The sequence below is a fragment of the Lagenorhynchus albirostris genome, chromosome 3, assembly GCF_949774975.1.
Source record: "Lagenorhynchus albirostris chromosome 3, mLagAlb1.1, whole genome shotgun sequence".
Taxonomy (NCBI): Eukaryota; Metazoa; Chordata; class Mammalia; order Artiodactyla; family Delphinidae; genus Lagenorhynchus; species Lagenorhynchus albirostris.
In genome coordinates this window covers 60,129,759-60,153,351 of record NC_083097.1, presented here as the reverse complement: position 1 = coordinate 60,153,351, position 23,593 = coordinate 60,129,759, and the positions used below count along the sequence as shown (strand labels likewise).

At 40.0% G+C, this 23,593-nt stretch overlaps 2 protein-coding genes across 3 annotated transcripts in view; one reads left to right on the top strand and one right to left on the bottom strand.

Annotated features, from left to right (window-relative positions):
* The window catches only part of IQGAP2 (IQ motif containing GTPase activating protein 2), a 286,204-nt gene that overhangs the window by 60,500 nt on the left and 202,111 nt on the right, over positions 1-23,593 (bottom strand). The window contains exons 14-16 of the mRNA XM_060143147.1: positions 12,301-12,391; positions 6,817-6,984; positions 1,350-1,492 (exon numbers count right to left, since the gene is read on the bottom strand). Of these exons, the coding sequence (XP_059999130.1) occupies positions 1,350-1,492; positions 6,817-6,984; positions 12,301-12,391 (402 nt within the window). The remainder of the gene's footprint in view (positions 1-1,349; positions 1,493-6,816; positions 6,985-12,300; positions 12,392-23,593) is intronic.
* Positions 15,913-23,136, top strand: F2RL2 (coagulation factor II thrombin receptor like 2). Of its 2 annotated transcripts, XR_009539502.1 has the most exons (3): positions 15,990-16,125; positions 19,434-19,717; positions 20,595-20,716. XR_009539502.1 is itself a non-coding variant. In XM_060143148.1 (2 exons), the coding sequence occupies exons 1-2, from the start codon at positions 16,053-16,055 to the stop codon at positions 21,665-21,667; spliced, it is 1,146 nt and encodes a 381-aa protein (XP_059999131.1). In that variant the 5' UTR covers positions 15,913-16,052; the 3' UTR covers positions 21,668-23,136. The 2 variants fall into 2 exon arrangements, 1 of the variants encoding a protein (XP_059999131.1); XM_060143148.1 differs by lacking the exon at positions 19,434-19,717 and having other exon boundaries at positions 15,913-16,125; positions 20,595-23,136.

The window sequence follows — 23,593 nt, the reverse complement described above, 5'->3', positions numbered from 1 at the left end:
AGGCGGTGGGAGAGGAAAGATAAGTGCTATTGAAGGCGGACAGGGAAACCTAGATGAATGAGAAAAAAAGGAAGAAGGGGGATTGTGAGAAGTCTTCATGTGGACGATGAACTGGGTTTACTTTTATGTTCTTTGAGAGATGCAAGCAAAGACTGGACTCGCTTCTATGGCGGATGTCTCTTATCCAGTGTGACTGGACTCAATGGATGGTTAATTTAAACAATTAAAAGTGAAATCATATAAAAGATGCATAAATACTTTTAAGGAGACATATGCACATTCTTGAATAAATTCAGTAATTTCAGATTGACTAGAATTTTTTTTTTTTAACGGCATAGACCCTCCACTTTTTATTAATCCTGATACTCCACTTCACAAAGTTATACCTAGGGCATCTTTGGATGCCACATGAGCAGTTCTGGCTCTGATTTAACCCTTCAATGCTGCTTCTTCACAGTTTGACATATCCTTTCAATGAGAGCATACGGTTTTTAAATACTGGCCATAATTTCATTTTTCAACAAAGCAGCACTAATAGTTCATTTCCACAATGCCATTTTCCTATAAACTCTGGGAACTTTACACATTTGAAATTAGTTAATAAATATGTTTTTCACTATCTTCTTGTCATTCAGGATTTCTGTGGCATTGTCATCCCCAAGCCACAGTTTTTTTCTCCGAGTTTTGGTAAATACCGCACCGGTGATTCTGTCCACAATACTGCTGCCCTGCAGTATCTTTGATGCTGGTGACTGTGAACAGTTCTATAAGATCTACATTTGTGAGTTCTATTTTTTTCAAGACCAAACTCAATTATTAGAAGGATTTTCTCTTTAAACTACAATGCCTGGATCAAAGAGCGATTTTCACATCTTCCGGGTCCAACTTTTGGTCTCAAGTCCAAAGCAATCTTGGTGAACATTCCTTCAAGAGTATTTCTCCTGGGGAAGCATTATTCACTTTAATGGACCTATGCATCTTTGTTATAGGTTGAGGCTGGGGGGAAAGAAATAAGACATTTTGAATACTTACAACCAAGGAATTACCACTAATTGAGCTTTGGTGTCAAGGAAAACCTGGAGATTGATTTCTTAGGATAATCTCTCATCCTAAAGAAGCTGAAAGAGCTTTATTCCCCTAGTGCTGTTTGGTGTTGCTCTGACATACGGAAAACATTCTAAAAGTCAGTAACCATGCAGCCACATCCAACTGTAGTTCATGAAGACTTTACTCCCTATCCGGTCTTCAAATAAATTAGTTCTTCCCATCAATTCCATGATTCAAAAGTAGAAAAGCAATCACATTTATCTTTATATAGTACACCTTCTCATCAAGCACCAACGTCCTACCTCAATTTCTTTTCCCATGAGCCATGATTCTTTAAGCAAGCAGGATTCAGGTGCGACCCAGGAACTCTCTTTTGAATCGATGTTGTAGTAGTAATCATATTTCTCCTGCAGGTTGAGTTTGAGCCACGAACCTTCAGTAGACACTAAAGAAAAAGGTTTGTTAAATTCCAGAGAGGAACATGGAAACTTTCAATATTAATGTAGTTTCTTCAATAAGTAAATTAATTGAATGAATATGCTTTTCACCAAACATTCAGACAGTGTGTTAAAATCATTAGCGAGGACTCATTAAAATGGAATGAATTCTATGTATTCAATGGCAGCTCCCTTCTAAGCCAAAGAAAACGGAGGAGAGAGTAATGTCTAATGCTGGTTCCGCATACCAAGTTTTTCATGAGGATGAAAAGAGTTGCAAATGGCCAACAAGAAGGAAAAGCAAACAAGGATGGATACCCCAGGTAGATGTGGATAGCAACACAAGGAGACAGGGGAGACGGATGAGGAAGAATCGTCTTTATTTAGAAAGGCTTCCAGCAACTTCTTTGAAAAGGAGTGACCTACAAGGGCTGTGACCCATTATTTAAGGAGGACCCATTATTATTATTTTTTAAAATTAATTAACTAATTAAGTTTTGGCTGTGCTGGGTCTTGGTTGCTACACGCGGGCTTTCTCTAGTTGCGATAACCGGGGGCTACTCTTTGTTGTGGGGCATGGGCTTCTTATTGCAGTGGCTTCTCTTGTTGTGGAGCACGGGCTCCAGGCGCACGGGCTTCAGTAGTTGTGGCTTGCGGGCTCAGTAGTTGTGGCTTCTGAGTTCTAGAGTACAGGCTCAGTAGTTGTGGCGCACGGGCTTAGTTGTTCTGCAGCATGTGGGATCTTCCCGGACCAGGGATGTAACCCGTGTCCCCTGCACTGGCAGGCGGATTCGTAACCACTGCACCACCAGGGAAGTCACGAGAACCCTTTATTTAATGATCTGCATTAAACCAAAGCAGAAGTGACTCATCTTTGCAGACAACTTTATTCAAAGCACAAAATGGCATACACAACCTCTGAGGTCACTAAGCAGGGAAAAGGAAAATTCCTGGTCCCTCTGACTCATCTTGCTCTACACAACCACACAAAAGCAGAAAAAAAATGTTGAAAGAACTTAATTTTGCGGGGGGGGTGGGCGTGGGGTGGATACTAGAAAAAAACAAAACAAAACTATGGCAGTCATGGCTTAAATTGGCCAAGAAGAATATCTCCTCATGAATTTATGTGCTATACTTCCTATTTAGCAATCTGTTTATTTTGTTGAATGGTTATGATTCTTGTCCCAGATCAGAGAGCTAAAAACAACAATAAAACAAACTTCTGACCAAGCTAAGCCAACTGATGCCAAGTGCGCATTAGAGCAATTGCCTTTATAGGTAAATCAAAATTTGACTGAATTTCCTCAAAGAATATTTAAATGGATTCAAATATCTAAGCAGAGATAACTTTAAGGCGTGTTGATTTAATGTGTGTTGATTCTTTATTTGGTTTTGTGTGTTGATTCTTTTTTTTTTTTTTTTTTTTTTTGCTGTATGCGGGCCTCTCACTGTTGTGGCCTCTTCTGTTGCGGAGCACAGGCTCTGGACGCACAGGCTCAGTGGCCATGGCTCACGGGCCCAGCTGCTCCGTGGCATGTGGGACCTTCCCGGACCGGGGCACGAACCCGTGTCCCCTGCATCGGCAGGCGGACTCTCAACCACTGTGCCACCAGGGAAGCCCATGTGTGTTGATTCTTTACTTGGCTTTTAATGCCCCTCAACTGTTCTGTCAATGCCCAGGAACAGAGATATATCTCTCTTCAAATGGGCAGTCAGGCAGTTGTTATCTGTTTAGAAATGCTGGTCTACTAGAAAATATATTGTATAGTCAAATTAGGATGATCACAAGTAATCATTATATTTTCAATCACCAAGAGTTGTCAGATTCACAAGTGCTTTCAGAATAATGAAAACCCTTTCTAAGGCAACTCTCTCAGTGGGAAGGAAAGAAAGCAAATAAAGATGGTGAAAATGGGTATGTTTTATTTTCATAAGAACTGAGAAGTAAAAAGGTCTTAGTTGGTTAAAAGCCAGCCACATTGGGACTTGCCTGGTGGCACAGTGGTTAAGAATCCGCCTGCCAATGCAGGGGACACGGGTTTGAACCCTGGTCCAGAAAGATCCCACATGCCGTGGAGCAACTAAGCTATGAGCCACAACTACTGAGCCCCCATGCCACAACTACTGAAGCCCGCATGCCTAGAGCCTGTGCTCTGCAACAAGAGAAGCCACCGCAGTGAGAAGCCCATGCACCACTGCAATGAAGAGTAGCCCCTGCTCGCCGCAACTAGAGAAAGCCCGTATTCAGTAACGAAGACCCAATGCAGCCAAAAATAAAAATAATAAATAAATAAATAAATAAATAAATAAATAAAAGACAACCACATTGGCACTGTAAGGGTTATTTGAGTTGGGATGTCAGTGGATAATAGAAAAAGAGAATTTTATCATTTTCACATCAAGTATGAGTTTAGAGTCAGATCAAAGGCTGAGGAGGGCATCTCCAGAACAAGAGAAATACAGTTGGTTTGTTACTTAGGGAAAAGACTAATTACGGGCCTTTGAGGAATCATACAAGAGAAAGATACCCGTGAGTTAAGAGGTGGTGAGCATTCTATAAGGAAGCATACTTTCTAGGTGCCTTCCAGACAAAATCATACCTATATAAGACCTAAACTGAACAATAAGGCTGAGTGATCTACCAAAGAGTGAACACTTGTTTGGGAAAAAATAGACATCCTAGAATCAGAGGTGAAAGAATAAGAATAAATCATCCCATTCACTCCCCCAAATAATGTTCACAGCTCTATTGGAAATGAAAGTTAGTCTTTAGTTGGCTAGAAAGTTTTTCCTCTTCCTTCTAGAACAGGGGTTGGCAATCTTTTTCTATAAAGGGCCAGAGAGTAAATATTTTCAGTCTTGTGTGCTACAGGTCTCTCATACAGCTACTTGACTCTGCCAGTGTAGCATGAAAGTAGCCAGAGACGATATGTAAATTAATGAGTGTGGCTGAATTACAATAAAACTTTATTTATAACAACAGGTGGCAGCCCAAGAATCCACTAAAAAACTATTAGAATAGATGAGTCCAGGAAGGTTGCAGGATACAAAATCAATATACACAAATCAATTTTATGAAAATATGCCCACACAAAAGCTTGAATACAAATGTTTACAGAAGTATTATTCAGGATAGCCAAAACTGGAGAAAAAAAATCTAAATTCTATCAACTGATGAATGGATAAACAAAATGTGGCATATTCATACAATGGAATATTATCAGCCATAAAAAGAAATGAAGAACTGATACGTGCTACAACATGGTCGAACTTGGAAAACATTACACTATGTGAAAGAAGCCAAACACAGTATGATTTAATTTATATGAAATGTCCAGAAGAGGCAAAATCAGAGACAGAGAGTAGATTAGCGATTGCCTGGGGCTGAAAGTTGGGGGTGGGGAGCAATGGGTAATAGGTAAGGGGCTTTATTATAAGGAAAAATATCCTTTATTAAAAGGCAAATTAACTAGTGGTGGTTAAGTAAAAACTTCTGAATTTCACACCTTAAAAGAGTGAATTTTATGGTATGTGATATATCTCAATAAAAAAATCAATTATATTTCTATATGTGAGCAATAAACAACCCCAAAGTGAAATTAAGAAAACATTTACAATGGCATCAAAAATAATAAAATACGTAGGAATAAATGCAACTAAAGAAATGCAAGCCCTATACATTGAAAACTACAAAACATTGTTGAAAGAATTAAAGACCTAATTAAAAGCAAAGACATACCATGTACATGGATCAGAGGACTCAATTGTTAAGATGGCAATATGCTTCAAATTGATCTACAGCTTCAACACAATCTCTAACAAAGTCCCAACTCTCTTTTTGCTTACAGAAAAAAATGAATCTAAGGTATCTCCTATGTTTCTAAATTGGCTACCTCGGGACATTTTTTCTTCACTGACCAGGACATGGCACTTGGGAAGAGGAGTAGGCAAGTTTATGGAAAAGAAGATAAAACTAAGTTTGGGCCAGAATGATTTTGAAATTATGATGGGTCATCTCTAGGAACTCACCCCTGCATAAATACAGTTGTACAATTCTTTCCTCGTGAAGGATAAGGTAGGGGCACTACAGTAACTCCTGATGAAGAGTTGTGAAGGGAACAGAGAGAGGCTCAGGGTGATCAGGTGCCAAGTAGGAGAGGATGGCCAGTAGCCCCGTTTCCATTTCATTAACAGAAAATTTGTGGAATGGGAGGGTAGAATTCCCAAGTGAGAAATACATCAGACTAATTTACAAGGAAGTACATAGGGTACTTTTGGACAGACTTCCAGTGAACTAAAAAAATATATATATATTTTTTCCTTAAGTTCCACTTCTAAGGCCATATATTGTCACAGCAGTTTCCTAAAGATGAAAAGTACTATGTACATGACCCATGATGTGGTACAAGTAAACACCAGCCTAAGAGTCAGGAGACACCTTGATCCTTGACACTAGGACATAGCAAGTGCTCAACAAAAATCTACTAAAGAGATGATGGATTATCTCTGCCAAAAATTAATCTCCTTGGATTTGTCATTTTCTCCCCCTGTCCAAAATGTCATCAAGATTTTCTAAATCTGAAATATGAGTCTTAAACTCATGATCTAAAACACAGTTTCCACAGCTAATATTTCATGATCTGCCATTGGATTGTACAGGCCTAAGTACATGCCAAGGCTCTTGGAGACCAATTTGCTGCTTATTTTGTACTTTCAAAATTACTTTTTACTTCCACTTAATATTGTATAATAATGTGTCATTTGTTTCAAAAAGGATGGAGAGAAATATTAGTGTAAAAATCAGTTTGTACCACTAGAGGGATGGCTCAACAGCAAGATCTATAGGAAGCAAAGTCGTCTTTTTTTTTTTTTTTTGAGAAGCGATTCCAGTATTTATTTCCAAGATCTATACACTTGGATATGACTCTTTCATTATGACAGACACTATCAGAACTCCATTTTAGAAGCATGGGGACTCTGGGGCAAAAGGACAAGGATTAAGGTTTGAGAGAAAGACAATAACTCTTTTAAAGGAAAGCAGGAGATGTCTTTGAGGAGGCTACCCTATATCTGCCCTACTTTCTGTAAAGTCTCCTTTAATACTGTATTTTCTCTAGTATATGGCACGCACACACAGCCATCAAGTTAATCACAGCTTTCTAAGGGACAAAAAAGGAAAAGCAACACCTAAAAAATTTCCTTTGCCAGAGATGATAAACATTTCAGAAACGTTCATTTGAAAGCGATTATCTGTCTTAAAATTAAGGTAACACAATACCACATCATATTCAAAATGCCAATTTAGTTTGTGTTAAATGATGAAGAAGCTTACCACTTTTAGATTTTTGCTCTTTTGCCTTCGCAAGGGTGTCATAGTACCTGTCAGCACATTCGGGCATTACATCGTTTGTATTACCAACGGCAGACTTCAAAACAGACAAAATATCACTTTGCTTCTCCTTCTCCAAAAACTGATTAACATCAACGACCAGTGTAACCCCTGGGTAATGAAAAAATAAATGTTTCTGTTAATCGTTATCTTCTACTCACCCCAGAGGCATGCAAAGATATAATTCAACCTTTTAGGAATGCATTGGTATTAAACCTGTTTACCCTTTGAGAGTATGCACTACATACGCCCCAGAGAGTCACCAACTGCTCAGGTTGTTAAGAGGAATAAAATCCCATAGGAGCACTGTTTATCAAGCACTGTTTATCAAGCACTGTTTATCAAGCACTGTTTATCAAAAATAACAGTACTTCCTGGTTACTCTTGTGTGATATCAAGATACTAGGTTCTGCTCATCGTGGTGATCTGTGAAATGGGGCGGGGGGGGGGGGACACATATTGACAGTAGTTATGCAGCCCTTAGGCAGGTCATTAATCTGTATTTGAGAACTAGCTTTATGAAGACATGTATTTATTTTAGAACAAGTAAAATGCTATCTAAGCCACAGAAATCCTGAAATTCTCTGGTATAGTGCAAGTGTAAGATTGTCCTTAGCAACCTGAACGAATGTTCTAGAAAGGCAACAGGTACAGCTGGTGGATATGTGCAGTGGAGTCCAGAAACTTAATTGTGGAACCAATTTAGACCTAGAAAGCATGTTATCCCATTTCACATTTCTGCCTCTCCCCACAAATAAAACCTCACTGGACTCTTGGTTGCCTCAAGAAAGTTAACGCGGTGAATCCTTTATCATCTATTTTAGTTCCAGGTAAGGATATTCTGGCCCAACCAATGGACCTATTGTCTTCACAACCTATAAATGCACTGAGTTAGCAAGGCAGAACAAAAAATGGAAGAAACCAGGTTAAGCACTTTCTAGATGAAAAAACATCTTGATGAAAAGAAAGGAGAGAGATGGATTTTTTTTTCTTTCTTTCTTTTTAAACACACACGTCAAACTCTGCCATACAAATGCTAAATGGTATACTGCTGTCATCAAATTATGTTCACACGTGCATAGAACTGTGAAGGCTGACGTGGTAAGAAAAACGGAGCCTGACTTTCGACAGCCATGAGTCCACGTCATGCAAATCTCAAGGAGCAGGTGAAGAGTAAAGACCTCCCACAGCCAACTCCAGTTGTTGCTGAACAAAAGCTACACCAGTAGGTACTTTCACATATAAAGTTAATGGGAACAGGTAAGCTGCCCCCCTTTCCTCTTCTCCAGGAAAGCTTTGCAGAACAAGACGAAGGCAGTACTGGTGTTGGAGATGTCTGTGGTCTGAGAGATGTGGAAAGAACAAGGAAATGACAAAGGATCCTCACGTGAATTACATCCGACAGCTTCATCGAACCCAGGGAAATGCTGTTTTCCTTAAAAGACGGATATTACGCAGGCAAACATTTCTTGCAAATGTATGTATTGATGTGCAAGCAGTGGGTCCATGGGTTAATCTTCCAGATAACTGAAGCTGACTCCTTTAGGTGCCAACCTTCATCTTAACAGAATCATGCGCCACGAAAATCTAAAGCCCCAGTAAAAACCCTAACAGAACAGTTTCTATCCTGCTCATCATTGTACCCACAGTCCCTGGTACGTATCAGGCATTTAACATTTGCCGAGAGCTGCCAGAACAGTCCTTCATGTCATTAAAATTATACTGTGCTGTAATACGGTGAGTGGTAAATTCAAGGACTTATGGAGGTGTTGGGGCTGCTTTGCTCCTGCACTAAATGGCCTCAAATTCCTCTTTTTAGTTTTCCTCTAACGTCACTGTCAGTTATCACCTCTTGCTCCTGTCTGAGCGCCTGCACGGGGCAGCCCAAACACCTAACTTCCTGGTAGGTCATGGCTTCTGAGCTGGGAAGAGATACAACCAAGAGATTAGCCTTATGCCGAAGATAAGAATAAACAGGCTCAAAGTAGCTGTCCAGGTGGTCCCCACTGAGTTGAGAAAATCAGTTGTAGTCCACAGGCTTTGAGACAGCTATTTTGCTTGCTTTTTTCTTCATCTATGGGTTGTGATTAAGTTCCAGATAGATGAGAATGACAGATAAATGATATCCGGAAAGTCAGGTATGTTTCTGCTATGGAACAAATGAAGAAAACCTCCCCCACATCTCCTAAGAGATCCAAAAATGTGTTTGCTTTACGTGGGTTCTTAGGAGGAGAACGTAAAAAATCTTTTTATGTATAAAAGCACAGATCTACATATGGCACATAAAGAGGTAGACGATATATCTGTGGTATTAAAATGTCATGGTAAAGAGCACCATGGGAAAAAAAAAAGGCTAGAAAGATTCCTTAGGGTGCAGTAATGGAAAAAGGCTGAAAAACATTGCTCTAAGGAGTCAAAAAATGGAGAAAACCCTACTTGAAGAAAGCAGGATGCTCCAGTGAAAATGGACATTGGGCCAAAACGAAGGGGTGTTGAGTTACCATGCCCTTTTAAATCTTGCCTGTGGTAACATACACGGGTCAGCACATTTTCTTTTATCAAATTATCTGGGAGTGGGTTTGATAATTGCAACATGTGATCAGAATCTGTTTTTAAGTCTTCATACAAAGGATGAAGAATGCTTTTAAAAGTAAGATGAAATTCCTTGTTGATAAAACTGGAAAATTCTCAACTCAGTATAAGAATATAGCTGGTTTTATCTTCAGAACATCTATTTGTTGTTATATATCATAGAACACACTGTATCAGCTCTTTCAAGGGATAGGACAGAAGTAGAAGAAAGGATTTTAAAGGTGCAAGTGTGGAGTAAAGAATCACACATTTGAGAAACTTTCTTCTATTCATAGTAAATAGAAACGTTGAGTCTCAAGAGGGTCAACTTAACATTTGCTGCCAAATATAAGCAGAACACAGAATAAAAAGGAATAAAATAACTTCTAAACTGGCATGATCTTTAAGAGAAAAATCACAACCCTTTTAGGCTATTTGAGTGCCTGTATGATAATCTAATTTCTTAAAAGTGTTCCTTCAAACTAAGGCTGCCTTCAGTCTTACATATAAATTTAAATCTCTTGTGTACATAACTCAATTTTATTTTTTTTCTTAAGGATTAGAGTGCTAGATGGGACTTGCCTGGTGGCACAGTGGTTACGAATCCGCCTGCCAGTGCAGGGGACACGGTTCGATCCCTGGTATGGGAAGATCCCACATGCCGTGGAGCAACTAAGCCCGTGCGCCACAGCTACTGAGCCTGTGCTCTAGAGCCCGCGAGCCACAACTACTGAGCCCACGTGCCACAACTACTGAAGCCCGCGTGCCAAGAGCCTGTGCTCCACAACAAGAGAAGCCACCACAATGAGAAGCCCGCGCATTGCAACGAAGAGTAGCCCCTGCTCACCACAACTAGAGAAAGCCCACGGGGAAGCAATGAAGACACAGCGCAACCAGGAATTTAAAAAAAAAAAAAAAAAAGCAAGAAGCTCAAATGACGATTAAAAAAAAAGGGAGTAGAGTGCTAGAATGGAAAGACTTCAAAGATCCTAAGGGTATAAAAATTCAGGTTGGAGAAATACACATATTTTTCCAGGCTAAGGAAATAAAAACCAGATGTTCCTTACAGATGCCTGTGACATTTAAAAGCACATTTCTGGAGCAAGACTATGACTTGATACAACAGGATAGATTCTAATTATGTCATGAATGGAGAGGTTAATGAACTGCACCTTTAGGATCTTAATTTATGTAGGTTATTTATATATGTAGAGCGTTAGCACATCAATCTTTTTTAAAAAATAAATCTATTTATTTACTTATGTATTTTTGGCTGTGTTGGGTCTTCGTTGCTGCGTGGGCAACTCTTCATTGTGGTGGCTTCTCTTGTTGCAGAGCACAGGCTCTAGGCACATGGGCTTCAGTAGTTGTGGCGCACGGGCTTAGTTGCTCAGCGGCATGTGGGATCTTCCTGGACCAGGGCTCGAACCCGTGTCCCCTGCATCGGCAGGCGGACTCTCAACCACTGCGCCACCAGGGAAGCCCTGGCAGGCAGATTCTTAACCACTACGCTACCAGGGAAGTCCCTAGCATATCAATCTTGAAGCTATTTTAGATTGCCATGTGAATTTTCTTATTATTCTTCTGTGAAAATAGATGCTTAAAAAAAAAAGGACAACTATCATTTGAGCTAATGTGGGTTCTGCCAATTGCTGAGTATGTCTACTCCATTTATGCATTTTGGACCTGGGGAAATAATCCTAGGGTGGGTTTGAGGCCCCACTAGACCCACTATGAGACGGACCTTAGCAACACCTCAGTGATCATCTGACCTCCATAAGCCCCTCCCCTGACTGGTGGACCACAGTGAAATTTTAGGTCTCCTGGAATTAGTGTCAGTTCAGAGTCAGTGTCCAGTAATCTCTGAAACGTCTGATTATGTCCTTTCCTCCCAGCACAGTCACCACAGTAGGGTATAACATGTTGGTAATGTAGCAGGGTCCTTTCCCAAGGGGACCCAGCCCATCCTTCATTCAGGAGGTTCTGGGGCTGTAAATGGCTCAAGTCTGGGAACTAACAGAGGGACCATGACTTTCTGTTGTTTTACTTACATTCACCTGACCTAGAACTCTTCTTCCACTTGTGCAAATCAAGTAAGAGTTTAGTAGACTCTCTGTCTATTTCACTTCTAGGAACACCATGATCAATTAGCAAATTCTATACGTCTCTGTGAGTCACATTTTTCTAATTACTGCTTCGACTAGGCTGTCCGTTATAATAACCACACCCACTTGTCTTTGGCAATTAAGTGCTGTCCCCTGGCCTCTGCCAGCCTGACCTACAGATTTTGGACTTGCCAGCCTCTCCACAATTGCATGAGACTATTTCTTAAAATAAATCTCCCTCTTTCTTTCTCTCTCTATATGTGTGTGTATAGACAGGTAGATAGTACACATACTATATACTTTCCAGAGAAACAGAATATATACATAAGTCTGTTTTTTCTACAGAAAAAAAATACATGTTGCTCTGTTTTTGGAAAACCCTGACTACTGCAATGGAAGGCATTTAATAAGCAGAAACAGCCTAGTTTTCTAAGGATCAAGATAAAAAAAGGACTTGATTACACTACAAATTTAAGAGCTGAGAAATTATTTTTTGCTTTCTGGATTTTGTTCAGCAACAATCTCAAATTTTGCTGGAGATCGTACCTAACCGCTAAAAACAGTGCAACCGACCAATCTTATTTTTGTATAAATATGCATTCAAGAATGAAAATTGGTAAGAGAGTCCATATCTTTTCAGAAATTAAAAATGGTCTACTTTAAAAAAAATTAGGAATTAAAATAAAAAGGGAGGGGCATAACCAGACGCAAGGAAGGCCAGTCTGGCCAGCAGAAGGAGGTGAGGGCTTACAGTGCTTTGCTTTGTCCACGTCCTTGTTGGCCTCATTGACCGCATGCTGTATGTCATCCAGCCAAAGAATTTTAGAAGCACTTTGAGGGTCCTGAGAATATGGGCAGAGAATAAAAGAAAGAACAGTGAATGACGATGAAACAGAATTAATCACGGCTTTTTAGGAGCCACTTTATTAAAATCTCCACAAACTCTTACTTAGCAACTACCCAGCACAGCCACAAACTGTACAAGCTACTGATGAAACAGACTCCCCATTGGACCAGTTCAACCTTCTCCACGGCCACCCCTTTAGTCCAGTCCCCCATCATCTCTCACTGGACAGCTGCTTCGATCTCCTACTTGCTTTCATTGTTTCCAAGTTTGCCTTTCACCACAGTGGTCCCCTATAGAGAAGCAGATGATCTCTCCAAAAGGGACGGATCATCACGCCGTTCCTCTATTTAAACTCCTTTAGAAGGTTTTCCCAGCAGTTTGAAGGAAACAACACTCCCTTCCCATGAACTGTGGGGATCTGATGATCTGGCCCTGCCGACCCCTCTGGCTTTACCTCACTCTTCTCTACTCACTGTTTCAGGTTTTCACACCAGCCTCCTTCAGATCACATCATTCTACCCCAGCTGCATGGCTGTTGTTTTTTTCTTATCATTCAGGCCTGAATTCAAATGGCACCTCTTCCAAAAAAGCCTTCTCTGGCTACCTTAGTCAATCAAATACTCTCTCTCCCAATCACTCAGTAACTGTGGTTTCCAAGGTGGCCCAGGGTGCCATGGAAATACTTTCAATTTGTGGGAAACAATGATACTTGAATTTTATCAGACACAGGGACAAACATAAGAACAAAAATATCCAAACAGAAACATGGTGATGGGCTTCAAGGAGCTAACAGTTTAGCAGGAGAGCAAAATGCATCAAAAAATTATAATTATTGGATAAACAACAAGGTCCTACTGTATAGCACAGGGAACTATATTCAATATCCTGTAATAAACCATAATGGAAAAGAAAAAATATATAATTATAATACAATGTGATCAGAGCAATATTACCTGTAGATACACAATCTAGAAATAGCCAAGAAGAGATTAATTTATATTAGGAGTGTTGAGTTGCAGGCGAAGAAAAGACCAAGTAGTTAAGGATAGCTTAACTACTTGGAAGTGGTAGCAGCAATAAAAAGGTATTGAGTTATCTTTACTAGTTTTTACTTTGGGGTTGATTCTGATGATCTTACTCCAAATGTGGTGCTGATATAATGTAATTAAATGGGACTTTCAGACAGCAACTGCGTTTCATATAAACTTGTCTAAGATTACAAGTAAATTTTGTTAGCAGTAGAAATTAAATATTTTCAGAGAAGATGAGACATTTCATTTTAAAAAGTGGGAGCATTAGCCTACTTGTAGGAGTAAGTGTCACGTACTAGAGCCTGAAGCAAGACTGTGAATGAACAGAAGGTAGGTCATTGGACCCATGGAGAACCAGCTCCATCACTTAGGACTCAAGAAGGATGGGGGGCAGGAAGGAGAAATAACATTCACCAGCTTCTTTGGCAGGCTTCAACCCTATTTCCCGCAGAGGCTAACAGGAGATGATATATGTGGAAAGGGCTCTGAAAATGAGACAAAATATCTGCTATTTCATCCTGTAACCTCCAGACTAATGAAGACCATTGAGGAAGGCTTGGTTCCTGCTTCCACAATCACCTTTAGCTAGATCTGCCACATGGGAACCATCAGCTAATAAGTTTCCATTTTGGGGGAGAATGGATGTGGAAGGTTCAAACAAGAAGTAAGATGGGAAGTTGAAAACTTGAAGAGGAATGAAGAGAAAGGAATAGAAAGTATTTTTTTCTCTGCTTCTAAGCCAAAGAGGACCCAACCACTCCCCAAGGTATAGCCTAAAGCCTAAGCTCCACAAGTTCACTTCTGTCTTTCTCACGTTTGTTTTTGAAGGGTATTTACCAAATTCCTTCATAACTTATCAGTGTAGAAGATGTACCGTACAAACTTTTACCCAGATGCGAAGGAAGTTACAATCCCACTTCAAAGCTGAAAGTATCAGTTTTGTAAGCTAAACCCAAGAGAGACTTTGCAAATCAAAAGAATTTAAGTCAACAGTTTAAATCATGACCCACAGACGTAAAGGTTGCTAGAATTAAATGTAAAACCAAGAGTAAAAACTGAATCCTACCAGTGTAAGGTCTCCCTTTCAACTGCTCACTAGAAGACTGGAAATAGGATATTTACAGGATGGCCGTGACTCTATCTCCAGCTAAACATCCAGTTTCAACATATGGGTTACAGACTGCTTAAGTCAACAGAAAGTAGGCCATCTGAAAATCAAGTAATAAATTCCTGAATTTAAATGATTCCTAGAAAATTTTAAATAAAAAAGTAACTTCTCTTCAATATTTTGTGGGTTTTGGTTATTATTTCTGCAATAAAATACCATTCTATCTCAGTTTGTCCTACCATATATTATTTGGTTGAAGTATTAAACACTGACTTTTGATTGTAAGATTCTTGGTGTGATAAGATTCAACCAAGATGGGGAAAGTTTACACAGATCCATTTTCTCCCACCTTATTCCTTAACCTTAAGGCTTGTGAAATTTGCATTTTCTGATTCTTACTTCATTTTTATAGTTAACAGGCTATTGGGTTGTCTGGCTTAGCATTTAAGTTTTGTTAATTATAGGAAAATGTGTTATAATGCAGCTTTTTTTTTTACTACATATTAAATTATACCCTGCAGAACATAACTACACATAAAAGCTTATATGTTAAACAACTATGTGAATGTGTTTAACATTACTAAGTTGAACACTTCGTAAGTGTTAAGATGGTAAATTTTATGTTATGTACATTTTACCACAGTTAAGAAAAAAAGCTTACTGTAAACCTGCTCACCAATACCCATGGGATAAAGGGAGTCCTCTATGTTTTAATGTTATATTATGATTTTAGTTTAATCAAACAGTATTTTTGGGCAGGGTTCCCTAGTTATCTGACCCTACAGAATTACTGAATGGCTTAGAATATGTTTAGCTGTGGCAAAACAAAACACAATGAAACCAAGTTTTGGCCAAGCACTGATGACAAATTCAGACTAATGTGACACTGAAGGAGAATTTTCAAAGTAATCAAGAGCTTAAAACAATTTTAACTTCTTAAAAAAAAGTTTGCTCTCCATGATTCATTTAGCCTACAATTATGTAATGAGTTTAAGAATTAAGATTTAAAATAGCTGGAAGGATAAAGGAAAGGATAATTTCTGACAGCTCAATCACTAAGTAGAAATGACACTCTAGAACTTCATTTTTAAACTGGGTAAAAATGAGATATGGGACAGATTCAAATCTAACTGCTGCTCAGCATCTGTTTCCAGCTTACTTCTCTCAAGGACTGTTCTTTTTTTTTTTTTAAGGACTGTTCTTAAGGGTATTCATTCAATGCACATAAATTCACTGGGTGGGAATGACAGCTTCTCTCCTGTGAGGGATAGGGAGGAGTTCAGTGACTTTCTCCGGGGATAACGTAACGTGCTCAGAGGCTCAGGCTGAGTCATGCACACTGAAACATGAGTGCTGTCACACCCTTTCCCTGCAGAGGACCCTGGCAGGCTTCCTGTCTGCAGAGCACAAGAGAACACGCTTCTACAGAGAGAACCAGGTTTCCAACTTGTGCCAACACATGGAACCGAAGTGAAACCATACTCCCTAATTTTAAACATTTGAGAAACGGGGCTCAGATGATCAAGATGAAAGCTGTCATCTTTGTAGCTGTTGGAGCACTGCTTCTGTCACCTGCCTCCTGTCAAAGTGGTAAGCTCTTTTCTTATGGGGTAGAGTGGGAATGCTGGTTTGTGTCCCAAGAGTCCACTGAATCTAATCTCTTTTACATTTCACACAAATTGCACCCCCAAATCTTAGTTATTAAAACGTGGAATTATGGACGTGAAGAGATGTAGTCTGTTCACTATTCCAAACTTGTCAAAGACTAAGTGTTCTCCGCTGATATTTAAAATTTTGTGGCATAGTCAAGATGTTAGATCTCTACAATTACGTCAAGAATCAGTTTTCTTTAAAAGTTTTTGATTTTCTAAGAATTTCCTCTGATTTGGCAAAGATAACTTTTTTTTAAGAGATTTAAAAAATCCTATGTTTATACCTCCTGGAAACAAGAATACTCCCTGATAGACGGAGTGGTCTGCTTTCAGTAATCAGTTATGCTAACGAATTTGTGTTTCCCAAAAGAAATACGTGTTTCCTGTTTCACTCAATACAATGTTAGCCTGTAACCTCCTGCTTGCTCTAAAAGTAATCAATTTGGGATAGGGATATCCACAACCCCCTTACCGTTGGGGTCCTACCCCAGCCAACGTTTTAGGAACAGGAAAGCTGAAGGGAAGAAGTGACAATGGCGGGGGGGTGGGATAAAAATTTTAAAAACCAAGGCTCTATAAAGGAATGCTGCTTACACTGACAGTTGGAATCACTGAGGTGGCTGAAGGACGGTGCTGAGAGAACCAGTAGAGAGCAGTAGCTCGTTTGAGATTTACAGATGAGTGAGTGCTCTGTGAGTGGATGAACCAAAATGAAGCAGAAGAGCAAAAGAAAAGAGGTTTGGGGAGGTGGTTCCTTCAAGTTGCTGGTGGGGTTTGGTGGACGTGAAAAGGGGGGAATTTAAAAGGTGTCAAAGTAATGAGATAGCGGGGGAGTGGGGGAGATAAATTAGGAGTTTGGGATTAACATATACACACTCCTATATATAATATAGGTAAACAACAAGGACCTACTGTATAGCATGGGGAACTATACTCAGTATCTTATAACAACCTATAATGGAAAAGAATCTGAAAGAGAATATATATAAAATATATATTTTATGTATATAAAACAATCACTTTGCTGTATACTTGAAACTAACACAACACTGTAAATTAACTATACTTCAGTTTAAAAAATTATTTTTAAGAAAAGGTGACAAAGTGAAAGGCAGTGAATTTGCTTTCGTCAGTAGGGGTTGGGGAGAAATGTGAAGGAAGACCCCGTTATTTAGTGGCTGACGTCTATTCCCTTTGGGGATCAGTCCCTCTCCAAGGCCTTTTCTCAGGTTGAAAAACATTTCAGAAACATCATGCCAAATAAACCTGTATAAAAAACTCAAACAAATTACAAAATATATATGTAATTTAACAAGTACTATTTCTTAAGGAAAACTAGGCCCTAAGGAATAAAAGAGCCAGAATTCTCAAGGAAATGGAATCAAGGCTTGTTCACAGAGTCACTGTTTAGCATGTTTTCAGGCATGATGTCTTGCTCAATCACTGGAATTTTCTGAAAAGTGACAAACACTACGGTTTCAGCAGCTCTCTTCTCAGATCTTGAAGGGACATAACTCGTATAGCATGTTTTTCAGCCCACAATTTTCAGCTTTGTGCCTGTCTGGAAAGGCACTTGTCTTTGGGTGATGTCAGATGCAAGAATTTTCCAAAATGCCGAAGTAAGCAGCAGGAATTTTTTTGTTTGTTTGTTTTGCGGTACGCGGGCCTCTTGTGACCTCTCCTGTTGCGGAGCACAGGCTCCGGACACGCAGGCTCAGCGGCCATGGCTCACGGGCCCAGCCGCTCCGCGGCATGTGGGATCTTCCCGGACCGGGGCACGAACCCGTGTCCCCTGCATCGGCAGGCGGACTCTCAACCGCTGCGCCACCGGGGAAGCCCTAAGCAGCAGGATTTGAGTGGCTGTGCTCAGGTGTCACACAACATGCCTTCTAAGTCCACATCTACACACTGGCACAGAAGAATGCCACTTCCCCGAGTTCTCTTTCCTTTTCTCTAATCTTTCTTCCCTTAAGGACACCTGAACACCTGAACACCTGAACAAGAACACCTGTTGCTTGTTCAGCAACAATCTCCCTCTGCGTTACACCCCGGATTCAGTTCGTGCAATCTCCAGGTTCTGAGGGAGGCTTCAATTTCACCCGGGGGTGAACTGGTAGAGATTAAATCAGGAAGAGAAACTGGCTTTGAATGACAGCCAGGTTACTAAATACTAACCTCAAGGATTCAACATGTAGGAATTCAGAGCTCATGTGAAAAGAGGTAACTGGCAGAGCAATGGCATTTTAAATCGATATAAGTATTAGGTTTATATTCAGCATAAAAGCTCATCTTAAGGTAACATTAGAAATGTGAGAGAATCTACTTTCTCTACATGTCAAGGATTAACTTACAGAAAACTACACAGTGAAAAGCAGGTTTGAGTGTTAAGGTTTATTTTGTCTTTGAAATTGCTCTTTCATGAATTACGATTATTAGTACCAACATGCCACTAAAAGCCAAATATTTATAGTATGTAATTTGTTTCTATCCTCTTTTTCTTTTTTCTCATTTCCAACTTCTGGGATCATTTTATCAATTTCCTCTTCTGATTTTTCTTCCTTCGTCTCCTTTCCCCTTAAAATCTGGCATTTCCGCTCAAGTCTGCCGTTGGCTTCTTTCTTTTCACATCTCTCCCTAGGGCATTCAAGCACTAAAGGCAAGTATGGTCTCCACGCAGACTAAAAAACCCATAACTCTCATTTGGGCTCCTGAGATTTTGGACTCCACATTTAAGTCTTCTAACCTGTCATGGGACATTTTACATTCTAATATTGCACCAGCAATTCACACTGAGGAATACTCAAAACTAAGATCTTAGCTTCTCCCTGTGTGGCACCCTCAGTCCCCCTGCCCCGTCCCATGCTCCATCCGCCTCTCCTCCAAGACTTCCAGAGTACAAACCTCCCAGTCACTTTTGCTTCCTGCTTCTCCTGCACCGCTTCCAGAGCCAGTCAGAGGCAAGTCCCCCTGCGCCTCTGTTACAGAGTCTCACGTGTTCATCCTTACCTCTCCAGTGCCATTGCTCTAGCTCCGTAACCCACCAACTTGAGTTTGAAATGACTACAGTAGCCTCCAGATCAGACCCCCTTGCCTCTAATTTCTCACCTTTTTAGCCTGTTCTCTACGTTGTCATCAAAGTCACCTTACACACAAATCAAATCATGATTATATTCGTTTCCTATTGCTGCTGTAACAAATTACCACTACCTTAGTGGCTTAAAACACAGATATTTTGCATTTCTGAAGGTCACAGGTCCTAACATCGAGGTGGCAGCAAGGCGGTTCCAGGGGAGAATTGTTTTCTTGCTCTGGGCGGCCCCTAGAAGCATGTGCATTCTTTGGCTCGTGGCTCCTTCTTCGACTTTCAAAGCCGGCAGCATAGCATTTTCCAGTATCTCCAACTTTGACCCTTTTCCTCCTCCTCTTATAAGGAGTCTTATGATTACATTTGGCCCACTGACTGATCCAGGATACTCATTCCATCTCAAGACCCTGAAGCACATCTGCAAAAGGCCCTTTTGCCATAGAAGGTAACATATTTACAGGTTCTAGGCATTAGCAGATGAAAACTTTGGGGGGCCATCATGCTGCCTACCTCAACGGCCATTCCTCTGTTCATCATTTTGTCTGTGTACGACTCCAGCATCTGTGAATGGGCACATGATTTCTTCGTACAGTTTACGGGCCCTTCAGAGATTTGGCTGTAACCTACTCTTTCAACTTCATCTGTCAGATGTACCTCATTTGCATAAGAATGTGTTTTTGCACATCTTCTCCATTAGTCTGAGAGTTGAAGACAGGGATGGCGTTGATTTAAAACTGGGTATATCACTGGCATATAAATATGCAATAAACATTTGTTGAATCAACTCATCTGATATTTCCAGACCCCATGTCAGCCTACACAATGCCTTTGCCCATTCATCACCTACCAGAATCTTATTCTTCTATTAAATTCCACCTCTTTATGAACCTTGCTCATCTTTGCTCATGTTCATCTTTTCCTTGACATTTTGCTCAAACATCTAAATCTATTAACTCTCGCCTGAAGAGTTTATAATCTATACAGTCTATACAGTTTATAATCAATATGACGTTAGCCTACAATGGTCTGATGTGCTATTTTTGTTTCCTCTTATAGTATCAATATTACAAACTCCTTACATACAAGGAGTTGTCATCTAGTTTGGGTTCCTGCATGGGTTAGAATGCTGCTGGGGCATATGATAATACATTAAATGCATTCCTGTTGATTACCTCATCTATAATGATTTTCAAAAATAAAAATGACCCTAAATTCTACCATTACAGAAATTATGTAGCATAAGACATCTAGTTTTATTGTCTCCTGAACCATAGATATGACTCATCAACAAATCATATGTTAATACTTCTTTTCAATTAAAGGCACGGAATGTGATGCAGACAACTTGGCAAAGCCAACCTTACCTATTAAGACCTTCCGTGGCGCTCCCCTGAATTCTTTTGAAGAGTTCCCCCTTTCTGCCATAGAAGGCTGGACAGGAACCACCACAACTGTAAAAATTAAGTGCCCTGAAGAAAGTGTTTCAAGTCTCCATGTGAATAATGCTACCAGGAGCTACCTGAGCAGCTCTTTAAGTACCAGACTGATACCCGCCATCTACATCCTGGTGTTTGTAGTAGGTGTGCCAGCCAACGTGGTGACCCTGTGGATGCTCTTCTTCAGGACCAGATCCATCCGTATGAACGTCTTCTACGCCAACCTGGCCGTTGCAGACTTTCTTCTTTGCGTTACATTGCCCTTTAGAATAGCATACCATCTCAACGGGAACAACTGGGTATTTGGAGAGGTCATGTGCCGGGCCACCACAGTCATCTTCTATGGCAACATGTACTGTTCCATTCTGCTCCTCGCCTGCATCAGTATCAACCGCTACCTGGCCATTGTCCATCCGTTCACTTACCGGGGGCTGCCCAAGCGCACCTATGCCTTGCTAACGTGTGGATTGGTGTGGACAACGGTTTTCTTATATATGCTGCCATTTTTCATTCTGAAGCAGGAGTACTATCTTGTCCAGCAGGACATCACCACCTGCCATGATGTCCACAACACATGCGAGTCCTCGTCTCCCTTCCAACTCTACTACTTCATCTCCTTGGCATTCTTTGGATTCTTAATTCCATTTTTGGTCATTATCTACTGCTACACAGCCATCATTTGGACGCTTAATGCAAAAGATCGTAGGTGGCTGTGGTATGTTAAGGCGAGTCTCCTCATTCTTGTGGTTTTTACCATTTGCTTTGCTCCAAGCAACATCTTACTCATTATTCACCACGCAAACTACTACTACAACAACGCCGATGGCTTATACTTCATCTATCTCATAGCTTTGTGCCTTGGTAGCTTGAATAGTTGCCTAGATCCATTCCTTTATTTTCTCATGTCAAAAATCACGAATCACTCCACGGCTTACCTTACAATGGTGAAATCATCTTAGAGAACAAGGAAAGCTATGTGTGAAGACACACACTCTTGGGATAACATATGTATACTGCAAGGACCTCTATTCTCTAGCTCCATTTGTGAGCCCCTAGGAAATGGTGTTTCAAAATAAAACATTACATAAACAGTGACTTAAAAAAGAACTTATCAGTATTTTAAGAATGAAAATTCAGGAGAAAAGATATCTCCACCTGCCTGACTGGTACTTCAAGTTCTTTAAATCTCCATCTTCCCTACTTCTAAGAGGTTTCTATTCTAGATGATCTGGAGGAGGTGGATGGAACAGGGGGCAAGGGTGCAGCATGGGGGGAGCTAAGATCTCAGTTTTAGTGTCTGGGGTCATTTGTAATTCTTCTGCCTCCTTCAGCTCTCATGCTGGTGGCTGCCTCATCATCTGATTCTATGTGTGTAATGTCTCTCAGTAGGGTCCGTTATCCTAGCCACACCTTTGCTTTCTAACCGTTCATCACTGCCAGCCTACCCTCCACTTCTCAGCCCACTGCCAGATTAATCTTCCTCAAATACCAGTTTGAATACATCACTCAAAACCCCCAGTTCAGAAACCTCCATTGACTATTCACTGCTTTGGAATTATAAATCTTTAGCTTAGCATTCAGGCTAACACTAATTTTATTTCCCAAAAACCCTGGCATGTGATATAGGCCAAGCTTCTTGCTTTGCTGTGATCCAGACTTCTCATTTTGCCCCTGCCACTAACCGGAAAGATATTTCTCATATGTTTGCCTTAATTCTTTCCATCTTTCAAAGTCCTCAAAGGACAATTCTTCCCTGACTCTCTAGCCAGAGTTCATTTTTCTCACCTGAAACTTCAAAGCATTATTTTGTATTTTTCTTATGGCATTTATATAGGGCTCATTTATACACAAATATTAATTCCATAAGCACTTATTAAGCACCATGTGCAGTAGAGAAGGGGCTTGTCCTCTTCCTTAAGCTTCTTGTAGCAATGCCAGGCCCACGTCTTCCCAGGGTCTGTGGAGCCAGGCTCCATACTTTGCACGTCATGTGGCTGAATGAATTAAAGGGTAAAATCCCAAAGCATCTAAACAGCATGAAAGCCAATTAAATTTGTACTGAGAAGGCAAGGTATTCCATATGACATGACACATCATTTTTGGTTGGCTATATTTTAAAAAAAAAAAAGAAAGAAAGCTAAGGATATATTCATGAGGTCATTTATAAATTTAAAATAATGACTCCATTATTTTTGTCCTTATACCTATTTTTTAATGGGAAAATGATATTTTGTTATAAATGCCCAGTACATTTCTGTAGGGAAATGACTATATTTCCTTTAGTTTAGAGATTAGACAGAGGTGGAATATCAGTGGTTAAGGGCATGAAGGACTGTGAGATGAATTTTCAAGTCTGTAATAGGAATGTGCATTGACCATATACTTTGTAGTGCCCATCAAAACAATAAAAAAACATTTTAAATGGCTATTTTTGAGTGTGCAGAGTTTCCTATTTCATTGGACTCAGATTAAAAAAATGCAAAAATGCACATGAAGGCCATTTACAGTATCTGTGTGGTTATGTGAAGAGTAAAAATAAACACTAAAGCAAAGCAAGAAAAACTAATCAAGTAAGTTTCAAGATGCCCAAAACTTCAATGGAGGAAACTGACTTTCTGCAAACAAAGTCATAAACTGTAAGACAGTTTTACCTAGAGAAAAAATACAACACTATTCACTTGTTAAAAGCACACTTAATTTTTATGCAGTAATTGTGCATGCAGGAAAAGAGAACTTTGGGGGTGTATAAGTCATGTACCTTCCAAAATTCTAAAGCAAAGCCTTCAATTTAAAAATAGCTCACATGTAGAGAATGGACTTGAGAACATGGGGATGGGGAAAGGTAAGCTGGGACGCAGTGAGAGAGTGGCATGGACATATATACA